This window comes from Ipomoea nil, unplaced genomic scaffold (assembly GCF_001879475.1).
Source record: "Ipomoea nil cultivar Tokyo-kokei standard unplaced genomic scaffold, Asagao_1.1 scaffold1043, whole genome shotgun sequence".
In the NCBI taxonomy this organism is placed as follows: Eukaryota; Viridiplantae; Streptophyta; class Magnoliopsida; order Solanales; family Convolvulaceae; genus Ipomoea; species Ipomoea nil.
The window spans coordinates 7,984,496-7,996,381 of NW_017617471.1; the positions used below are offsets into that span (position 1 = coordinate 7,984,496).

An 11,886-nucleotide genomic window follows, 5' to 3' on the forward strand; every position below is an offset into this window, starting at 1 on the left:
TAGGTGCATTATTTACTAGCTAAATGAAGCTATATATACTTCTATGCCCATTATAATCTATTTAACATTAAGGCCAAGCATCCATGTGTTCCGTTATATAAAAGTGTCTTTAATTACTTCCATAATTATATATCGAACTAGGTATGTTGCTATTTTATATAACCATAAGATCAAAAGTGTTTCAAAAAGATGTAAGTTTTGATGGAATAATAGGATTATAGAAAAGCTTGTTTTATTAACAAGATTAACCTTTAATTTGAGCTCAAGGGTGTCAAGTATGGTAAAACACCTCTAACACTTACAAGCTAGCTAATGAGGAGAAGTTAGATAATTAAACCCACAAAGAAACAAATGAATAAATAAGAAATGATGAAAAAACATATTATATCGCACCATGATATGATGTGATCTGAATTAAAACTAGTTTAAGTGGTCAAGGCATCTGGCAAAGTTGTTCTACTTCCTAGCACTTTCCCACCAACGTCTGGGAAATATTCACATCCCCCCAACGGACTAACCTTCCCATTTGAATCCACTTGCAATGGGTACTTAAGAAGGTGACCCTGCAATGGACTGAACTTCTCCGCCGTGTATCTCTTCCAATTCTCTTCCGCGATTTCATTTACCATTTTTACGCACTCGAGTCCTTCTGCTTCGTCCAGTTTCTCGTCCATCATCCCCAAGTGTTCTGCCCACAGCGACATTCTGTACCCGTACACCTGGGCGTGGGGATGGTTTTGATTCTTGGCCCAGGTGTGGTGGGGCTGATATGCGCCCATTGCGATCTCTGTGTCCCGGGAACCGGCCATGGATCGTTGGTTGATGTTAGCAGATCCCACGATGACATACTCGTCGTCCACCACCATTCCCTTGGCGTGCACGTAGATCATGAACCTCCCCGACTTCTGGGAACCCGTCAACTGCATCCAATCACATGCCATTAGAGCATATATATTATAGTGAAGAATCGAAATAATTTGTTTATGAAGGGCACACGAGCATTACAAATTCGCTGCAGCCAGGAGTGGGAGAGGACGCACTCTCTTCGTGCCATTCTTCTCGATTGCCAAGACAATAGAAGTTGAGATAGTCACAGGGATGTGCATCCTCTATCTTCTCTGATTTCAACTCTTTGGCAATGATTTCATACATCATTTGTATTGTTTGTCCCTGCACCAACAGAGTTAGTTAGTTATACACACTCATGGTTGCAGTAGGCGCTAGACGCTAGTTGAGCACCTAGCGCCTAGGCGGGCTTAGGCGGAATCTAAGCAGTGCTTGACTTGGAGTTTGACAATTTTAATGAGGCTGTTTTCAACATTCAATCAAATAACACATCCAAATAAATGAAATAATGATAATTAATAAGTCATAACATATTCAAAGTATCAAACTAGTATATTGATGGCTCGACCAGACGACATCGGTCAAAATCGGACAAAATCGACCGACTCGGCCGAGTTGGCCGCCTAGGCCGATTTTGTTGCTTAGCTAGCCGCCTAGGCGCCCGGCCAATTTTTGGGCCCCTAATAGTGAAAGCGGAACAGCCTAGGGGCATCTAGGCGCCGCCGGCCCCGATTTTTACAACAATGTACACACTACATTATGAAATAGTTGTTAACTAATTAGGTTAGTGGGTTTGATTAGCTGATTGTAGAAAGATGTTTGGTAAATTAGTTGTTAGCTGATTACATACAAAATAACTCTCTCTAAAAATTAATAAAAAAAAGTTATTTTGAGCAGCTTTTTGAATTCTAGTGTTTTGGAATTTGGAGCAATGAACTGTTATAAAAAAGCAAATTAATCAAACACTCATATATTGGTTGTTTAACCAAGTCAAACAACTAATAGTGGTCGAACAAGTCAAAATTGACAATTTAGTTATCCAATATAGTGATTTTTTCGGATTTAGTCCTAGACGTCTCTACTTAATTGGTTCAGGTGCTACCAAATTGAGTCCTCAGTTGATCGAATCAAAAACTAAATCGAGAAAAACAACTACAGTTCAGGAATTACCTGCCAATACAGAATGTCTTGAACTGGTGCAGAACTGGGGACACCTTCAGGCCACATTGGGATCACAATGTACACTGCAAATCTCTCCCTATTCCGGATTTTACTTACAATCTTAAGCGCAAGCTCCATCGGGATCAAGTTATCCGCACCTAAGACATAGCAGCCATTGTATAATAAGCTTAGATTAATGCACTAAATAATGGACATTATAACAGAGTAGATAGATGCTGAAACCTGCTTCTTTGTAAGAAGGCCAAGCATAAGATGACCCCAGGAAATACTGGTTTTCAATGTAAATAAAATGCTGGGCTCGTCTTATTGCCTCAATGTATGCCATTTGGATGCTCCTATCAATCACTAAATCTTTCGCGCAAACTAGATTCTGCAACGATTAATAATTATAAGTGACTCTGATACCAAACTGAATGATGTGTTTAATCCAGTACCTGTGTTTCAGCTGTGTGAACATCTTTGGGGAATCCTTTCAATGACCCTGAATCTATGGACCTGAAAACCTGGACATGCCAGTTTTGTGGATCACCTTCATTGGAAACCCACAATGAAGGATCATCATTTGGAACAGAAGGAGTAGGGCTAGTTATCCATGAAATCCGCTCTATTTTCAACAATGCGTCGTCATGCCAATGAGAGATCTTCTTGAAACGCCGCCCTAACTCCGCCCACTTGGATGCTTTTCTCCACCGCTGTTCAAAGTTTGTGAGGATATCATATGCAGCAGGACCTTCAATCTTGCAGTGCAAATCATGCCACGGCTGCCTTGGTCCCTTTAGTCCCCCTTCCTATTACACAATTGAAACATTACACAGGGCAGGTGTTTGGCAAATAGCTGATAGCTGATTAGGTTAGATTATCAGACTTACTGGAAAAGTAGGATTGTTGTAATCACCCCGAAAAACAGTGTCACGATCAGAGAATAACCTATGCTGGGGGGTATCGTATCGCCCATCGCATAGGTCTAGACCGCCAATGAAAGCTGTTATCTTCCGGTTGTTTCCCTGGGCTTGTGTATCAACAATTACACACTTCTGATGGTGTGTATAAAGTGTTCCTACCACCTGATAGATAGATCACAACAAACAATATAATGACCTAAAAATTAAAGATGCAGGCTACTTATTCCAATAGGTTTAGGACTTAAACATGCAACAATGGCTACCTGTTGCTTGACAAAGCTGAGCTTACTGCTTGCATATCGAGGGGCGAGCACGCAAGTGACTGATGAGTGCTTGAAAAATTTCCGAGTTTCTTCGTCGTGTGTTCCCATCACTCCACTCTGCATGCAAACAACGGTTTAACTCAATGATTCAATATACAGTATTTGAGAGAAGAGATTGAAGTTCAAACTTCAGGGTGACAGTGTAAGGATTATGCTTAAAGTGGGCAGATTTCACAGGATTTGGCCCTATCGAGTCAGGGTAAAGAATAAGATTATGACCCTGTTTGGTAAATGACTGTTAGCTGATAGCTGCTAGCGGGTGACTGTTAGCTAATTGTGTTAATTAGAGGGTATAACTAATTGATAATATTAGCTGTTGTAGAAAAGTGTTTGATAAATTAGCTGTTAGCTGATAGCTGTTTAGTATAATTTTTTTTCTGAAAAAAACTAATTGAAAAAGTTGCTTAGAGTAACTTTTTGAATTTAAACATTTTGGAATTACAAAAAACTAATTAACCAAACACATATATTTACTATCAAATTTACAAATACTGCCACAATGTATTGTAACAATGATTCGAACTCTATCAAAATTAATACAATAATGTTTCTATAGTCATGAGTTACCAAAAACTTCATTCATTCCATTACTTTGTTTGTTATTACCTCGTCTATAATCTATGTTAGGATTATAGCTACTTCAATTTACACCAACACAAAATATTTTTATTTTTTTAAACTAATTTGAGTTATTAGGTATTTGGCCAGCTCATGCATGTTCCCGCCGCCTTATGTCGCGGTGTAGACGCTAGAGCCAGGTATAGAGGAACAAAAAAAAAAAAAAAAAACGCACATGGCAACACACGACTTCATTAGTAAGTATTTGGGCCGCAAATTAAAAGGTTGTTAATGTTTGATATTTAGTAATGGTAATGTGAAGATTATGTTAAAAATGCTTGTACAAGTAGGGTCTATTTTAAGTTTATGTGGCTATATTTTGATAAATAAATGTGGCTCTACTAAAATCGTAATTTTTAAGTTTAATTGAAAAATTTTAATTTTTATTTTTAAACTAGCTAGATAAAAATTAAATATTGGACCTCTAAAATTTGGCGCCCCTCTAAAATTGGGGGCCCTGTGCGGTAGCCCAGCTTGCACAACCTAAAATCCGGCCCTATGTACAAGTTCGATAGACAGTATTTGAGATAAGGGATTAGGGTTCAAATTTCGGCGGTAACAGCGTAAGCAGCAACAGTGTAGGAATTATGTTTAAATTATGTTTAAAGTGGGCAGATTCCTAAGATTATGTCCAAAGTGTGCAAATTCCTTATGCGCACCGGATTTGGCACCGGATTTGGCCCCGTTGAGTTCGGGTGTGGAAGTCCTTGGGGTTGGGGATTCAACCAAAGAAGATTATGTTTAAAATGAGCCGAATTTTATGTTTAAAATGGGCAAATTTGCAACACCGACATTTGACTGTGTTTGTTACTAAGGAGCAAATACCAATTTTAGTCCTAGGAGTATTAGTCAAATGACGATTTTGGTCCACATGTTTAATTCCTATCACTAAGGAGCAAATACCAATTTTAGTCCTAGGAGTATTAGTCAAATGACGATTTTGGTCCACATGTTTAATTCCTATCAATTATTGTTTTAGTACCAAGACCATTTTCATCTACGACTATTGTTTTAGTACCAAAATTCATCACTGTCAGTCACCCTCCCCATCCTCCCCATTTTAAGACATGCCAAAATCTAAAAATTTTAAGGGCATTTTTGTCTTTTTTTACTTAAGATTCCAATTTGATCATGAATAAAGAGGCTCATATTGGAATCTTAATTTGAAACTTTCATATTTTGACATGTCTTAAAGGAAAGGGTGACCGGCGAGACGTATTTTGACATTAAAGCAATTAGTCGTGGATGAAAATTAGTACTAAAACAATAGTCATGGATGAAAATTAGTACTAAAATAATAATCAGTGAATAAAAATTAGTAAAAATTAATCATATTTTACTAATACGTTGGGATCAAAATTGGTATTTGCTCAGTCACTAAGCTACTAAGTTATCCTAATTTACAATTTGAGAGTTGCGGGAGTCTTTGGGATAGGGATTCAACTTTTGGTGCAAGAATAGTACGGTGGTTTTAAGAATAAAATTAGAGAAGAGGAAAGTGATTACCGTGTTAATGAAGAATTTACTGTGAGAAGTCTTGTCATCCCAAACCAAGAGCAACACCCTGACACCTTCCTGGGACTTATACTTTAGCAACTCTCCGAGGTTCAGATTGCCGCCGTTGGGCAACGGTCTGGTCGGCTCCCTCACCAGCTTCACTTTGTGATAAATGGACCACCCAACTATATAAACCATGTGATGAGCCTCTAAAATGGCGTGGCAGATGTCTTCCCAGCAGTTTTCGTGGTGAAACGCCTTCCCGTCGTCAATTTTTATCTCCGGTAAACTTCCCTCCGGGACGTGCGCGTCCTGGTACAGCGTCACCGCCCCGCCGTGCCTCATCGGAAAATAGCTCTCCTTGAGCCCGTAGTCCTCCGTAACGCCGCCGCGGTACCGCGGGTTTTCGGCGCAAGGGGTGAACTTCATCATCAGGCGGATGGCGCAGTCGGGCTTGGGGGGCTTGCCGTGGGCGCCGATGATGGGGAACCAGTCGTTGATGGTCTCGCCGGAGATGATCTTCTGGGCGGAGACTTTGGCGACGCCGATGAAGTCGGCGCCGAAGACGTCGTTGTCCTTCACCTGGAACTCCACCTCGGAGACGGGGTGGGCCACGGGGATCTTGAAGTGCTCGACCCAGACGGGGTCCTGGGAATTGGAGATCACGCGGGTGCGAGCCACCGTGGCGCCGGCGAGGCACACTTTGACGTAAGGGTCGCTGGTGATAATCCGGGTGTGGCGGCGGACCTTGTTCCCCTGCCGGGTCTCGGGCTTCCGGCAATCGAACGCCGTGAAGAATTGCCGGATGCGCTCCGAGACGATGTCCATATTGGGCAGCCGCCGGGCTTCAAGAATCTTCAAGTCGAGATCCCCATGGAGATATACCACATTCTCTGACATCCCATCGGACATTTTCACATCCGAAATAATGCAGAATGGGCAGTTATTGTTTGAGGCGGTGGTGCCCGGCTGTTGGCTGGGGAGGAGGAGATGGGAAAATGATTCCTCCGCCGTAGCCAACGGCTGCAGAAGGTGGCGCGGAGATGGGAATAATGGATTAACCAACCAAAAAATAGCTTATGAGTTGGGGAAGTTTGGCCGGGTGGTTACGGCTAATACGCAATACATGGGGACACAGATTGCTCAACCACTGGCACTGGATTAGGACCGTTGGATTATTTTTGGATTATGCTTAAATAAGATGAGGAATAATTAAATTGGTTCATTCATTTATCTCATTATTAATAAATTTGACCAGACTTACACAAACCCATTAATCCATGTTAGTGCTTCTCACGAATTTGTGTCAGTGTGATTGGTCAAATTGTAGACAACTGAACGTGTAAGTATCATAATTTTAATGAGTTAATTCCAGCAATGGTATTCCAACTATTGTGATTTTCCAAATTTGGTCTTCGTCTTTTAATTTGGACGAAAAAGACACTTGACTTTCAAATTTGTTCCAACATTAATCCTTCTATTAACTTGCAGTTAGTTAGGCTCAAGGTGGTGGGTTGCCGGTGGAAGAGGGAGAGAGAGACGGTGGTTCATGGTCTAATACATAGGTATACTCAACCAGTTTTTTCCAACTAATAATCACGACTAAATGTGAGTTAAAGATGTGGTTGTTTTCCAACTAATAATCACGACTAAATGTGAGTTAAAGATGTGGTTCCATATGTGAGTTTGAGCATCAAGAATTTCACTATCTTTGTTTTACCATACTTCTTTGTTGTAATAAGTTCTTTTGGAAGAATGATCATGGGATTTAGCTAAACTAACAACAGAGAAGTGATGTTTTGGGTTTATGGCTTCCAATTCACTTTGAAAAGAATGAATGTGGATAAAATATATGTGGCTTAGCTAATGGCATAAGTTATGTTTTGGGTTCATGGTTTCCAGTTTACTTTGGAAGCTAAGGAATGATCATAGATTTAGCTTAATTAAGAATAGAAGTGATGTCTGCATAGTTAAAAGCAGGTATGTGATTTCTCTTTACAGATTCATGTATGTAATCTATACAATTTAAGTCAGTCAATTGAAGCACATTGTACTGTAGTAAACAAATTAAGGTTCATGCAATGAGGATTGTGATCTTTCTCTGCAATATGTGGAAGCTGCACTGGAGAATTGAAGAAGATAACAAGGAAAATACCTTTTTACCTCTTAACTTAACGTCTATATAACTCTTAATTAACGAAAGGATCAATGGTGGAACACTTTTGATACTCAAGGGTTTATTTTGTCCAAATTAAAAGACGAGGACCAAATTTGAAAAATCACACTAATCGGAAGACTATTGCTGAAATTAACTCTAATTTCAATTATAAGTATTACAATATTTATAACAATCAATTTTAATATAAACAGTATCATAATTTTACATATAAGTATTACAATATTTATCACCACTATTGCAACCACCACTACTAACACCAACACTTTGACTGGTAATTTTTTGAATGCTACTAGCTCTATTACAATGTAGTATCTATTCATATACTTTCTCAACCTACTGAAACACAAAGAGCTAATAAGGCCTCCACTTTGACTGGTAATCTTTGTTTGTAATTATGGATTTTAAAACTTCGATTATTTTGGCTTGTTATTTTGAATCACAAGACTTTGGTTAGTTATTTTTTATTATATTCTTCCAAAAGGTTGAACCCCAACCTCGGCAGAGCATTTGGGAGGATGTAAATCATGCTCACTGCGCACAAGGAGCCCCCCTCACTTTGAGAGGTTGCTCCCACACTGTCGCTGGTGAGACTCGATGACCAATTTAGCTACCCATGCGGGCAAATTATTATTATATTATTATTATAGATGCATGTTGTTATATTCTAAACAAAACAATTAAAATGTTTAATTATACAATTCTATTCATTTTTCAAAAAATGAATCAAACACACTAATACATATTTCTGTAATGCAACCAAACACTAAGGCACTGTTTGGCAGAGCTTATTTAGGAGCTCATAGCTTATTTTAAGCTACTAATAAACTATAAGCCCTGTTTGGTAATGTTCCCAAAATAAGCTTTTAGCTTAACATAAGAGCTTATTTTGGAACGCTACTTTAAGTAGCGTTTCAAATTAAGCTCCTAGCTTCCTAACTTTTTTTCCATCTTTATCCTTATTATTTTAAAGAAATGACATAATTTACTCTTCCCAATTAAAAATCTTTTTTCTTCTCCTTTATCTGCAACTTTCACCTCAAATATTATTATTATTATTATTATTATTATTATTATTATTATTATTATTATTATTATTATTATTAGATTTGCAACAATATTGCTACTTCATTATGAGATACTAGATCATGATTATGCTAATAGTTTTATTTCAAAATGTTAATTTTTTAAAAAACAAAATGTTAAATTTTAATAGGTAAACAAACTAATTTGAATTTTATGAAGATGTCATTTTTAGTCTTTTTACATTTATCAGCTTATCAAAAAGTTAATTTTACCAAACACTTTCAATCATAACAGCTAGCTTAACAGCTCTTCAGTTTTCAGCTCCGAGCTTATAGCTTTTCAGCTTTCAGCTCCTTTTCGGCTTTCAGCTCCTAGCTTATAGCTTTTCAGCTAGGTTTGCCAGAGCCTGAAAATGAAAATGTTTTCTAGGAAATGAATCATTTTCTTGGTTTCCAAAGCTTACCCTAAATGATGCCACATAGGAGGTGAATTTAGGTGTGAAGTTTTTAAGAGAAGTATATAGCATTAGTGTCTCTCTCTCTCCCCTTCTCTGCCCGTGGCCTAGGGGTGTAAACGAGTTGAGCCGAGCCCGAACTTGGGTATGCTCATGCTCGTGCTCGTTAATGATAGCACTACTCGAGCTCGAGCTCGTGAACTGATGCTCGAACTCGAGCTCGGCAATTGTCGAGCTGCTCGAGCTCGAGCTCGAATTCGAGCCTGAAGTCGAGCTCGAGTTTAGGCTCAAATTTGAGCTCAATTTTGATCTCGAATTTGACCTGTTTGATTTAAAATTTAAACTACTTTGTTTTATGACTTTTATCCATACATAATTATTAAAGTATTTTAATTTCCCTCCCCTAATTATTATTTTTATATACTAAATATAATATAATTATATTATATATTATATATTATATAATATATTATAAAGCTCGCGAGCGACTCGTCGAGCCGCGAGTCTACAATACCTAAGCTCGGCTCATGCTCGTTTAATCCACGAGCTGCTCGATCTCGAACTGAGTTCGAGCCGAGCGTTGACCGAACCGCTCACGAGCGGCTCGGCTCATTTACACCCCTATCGTGGCCCAATCGGGCTCACTCAGGCAGCCCACCAACCCGCACGGGCTAAGCCCTTATTTTCGCAAGTAAAAAATTTTATGTCTTAACTTGACCCGTTGCAGGTAGAGTTAAGGCTAGCTTGCGAGTTTCAACTTATTTTCACACCTCTAGGAATGATATCTTGAAAGTGAAAAGACAAAAAAGTATCTTATCTCAAATCTTGATATATTTGAGAAGACTAAACAAAGGGGACAAAAAGGAAAAATATTTCAGTTTTTCTAAAAGGAGAAGAGAGCTTCAAGCCTTCAAATTTCCCATTCAAAAACGGTGTATAACTACTATGCAATACACAGAAGTTTACCTACCACAAAGGGATCCATCTAGAAGGATATTGAAGATTGAAGATTTGATCTGCTTCAAGAAGCCTTGCCATGAAGAATTTGTCAAACTGGCCGGAAGAATTGATTTCGAAATTTCTTATGTAAAATTTCAATTTTTATATCACTGGACTATAATATTCTTTATATTTTCTTAATGAATTTTATATTTGTCAATGATATTAGGTCCCTGTAGTATAGTGTTTTGTTCAATTTAATCATTCTACCTTCATAAGGGTAAAATGGTACACTCATGTTATTTTTCTTCACAATCTTTGTAGAAAACAAATTCTCACCCCTTCGCAAAGAATTCATTTTCCTCAACTTTGAGAAATTCATTTTCCAATGGAAAATGTTTTACATTCAACCAAACAACATAAAACAACATTTTCCTTTACTTGAAAACATTTTTCTTTCCATCCAACCAAACACCCCCTTAAAAACGATAGTTGATTTGGCATTGACATCATATATGTCACATCATCATACTTACATGTCAACTCATATAATTTTTTAAAAATTATTTAAAATTAATTATTTTTATGACAAATATATTACATTAGTATGTCTAAAATAAATACATAAATATCAGTTATTGTCTTTAATTGTTTCACTTTTTTAAGTACAGAGATTAAATTAAATAAAATTAAGGTAGAATGACTAAATTGAACAAAACACTATAGTACATGGACCTCACAAGTACTTTGACCCTTTATATTATAAATGTTTGAAAATTTAACAAACATAGAAGCATAAAGAATAGTAACAAAATCTATACTACTAATAAAAACAAAATCTTACTTTTGCAACCTACCACGCAAACTATTACTATATAAAATCTAATAATTATTATGTTAAATAATAGCTCAATAAATGTGACAACTTATATATATATATATATATATATATATATATATATATATATATATATATATATATATATATATATATATATATATATATATATATATATATAGTGAAAGGTTCCAGTGCGGTTGGGTGCTTCCCGTGCGGTTGTGCGGTTGATTAGGGTGTGTGTGAGCTTTGTACTTAATGTGCGTGAGTCTTGTGCTTAATGTGCTTGAGCTTTATACTTAATGTGCGTGAGTGTGTAATGTTAATGTCCGTGAGTTTTGTACTTAATGTGCCTGAGTCTTGTGTTTAATGTGCCTGAGATTTGTACTTAATGTGCGTGAGTGTGTAATGTTAATGTGCTCCTGTTGCTCCTTTACATATACGTCTTCTCTTCCTCTCTTTTCCCTTAATCCTCTCTTCCTCTCTCTCTGTTCGTCTTCATATACGTCTTCGTCTTCTCTTCCTATTCCCTTTATCCTCTCTTCCCCTCTCTCTGTTCTTCATCATATACGTCTTCGTCTACGTCTTCGTCTTCTCTTCCTATTCCCTTAATCCTCTCCTCTCTCTGTTCTTCAGCATATACGTCTTCGTCTTCGTCTGACTTTTGTGTTTAATGTGTGTGAGGTTGTGGTTTGAATGTATTTTGTTTATAGCTTCCTATGTGATTGTGTTAAAAGTCACGCACATTAAGCACAAACCTCTCACACATTAAGCACAATACTCAGGCACATTATGTATAAAACTCAAGCACATTAACATTACACACCCATGCACATTAAGTATAAATCTCAGGCACATTAAGCACAAGACTCACGCACATTAAGTATAAAACTCACGCACATTAGTATATTTACCTAATAATTATTATGGTAATTAAGGAATTAATTGCATAGATATTAGTATAATTGACTAATAATTATTATCGTATTAAGCTAATAATTAGAGGTACTTGGACCGTGAAAGATTCCAATCTCTTGATTGGAAAACTTGATCACTAGATCTCACTAAAAATTCAATATCTTGAT

General features: G+C 37.4%; 1 protein-coding gene across 1 annotated transcript; it reads right to left on the bottom strand.

The window, feature by feature from the left end:
* Positions 1 to 248: 248 nt before the first annotated feature.
* Positions 249 to 6,458, bottom strand: LOC109180983 (phospholipase D delta-like). The gene is made up of 8 exons (XM_019330718.1): positions 5,378 to 6,458; positions 3,194 to 3,310; positions 2,898 to 3,092; positions 2,463 to 2,816; positions 2,251 to 2,398; positions 2,017 to 2,165; positions 1,006 to 1,170; positions 249 to 920 (listed from the first exon to the last, which is right to left on the bottom strand). Exons 1-8 carry the CDS (start codon positions 6,278 to 6,280, stop codon positions 426 to 428), a joined length of 2,526 nt encoding a protein of 841 aa, XP_019186263.1. The 5' UTR covers positions 6,281 to 6,458; the 3' UTR covers positions 249 to 425.
* Positions 6,459 to 11,886: the final 5,428 nt, after the last annotated feature.

Bases quoted from the DNA above. Each gene is read 5' to 3' on its own strand.
- LOC109180983 (XM_019330718.1), bottom strand. From the start codon at position 6,280: ATGTCCGATGGGATGTCAGAGAATGTGGTATATCTCCATGGGGATCTC. The intron at 3,311-5,377 runs GTAATCACTTTC...GTTTGCATGCAG, and splicing joins GTAAATTCTTCATTAACACG to AGTGGAGTGATGGGAACACA. The intron at 2,166-2,250 runs GTTTCAGCATCT...GCTATGTCTTAG, and splicing joins GCCTTCTTACAAAGAAGCAG to GTGCGGATAACTTGATCCCG.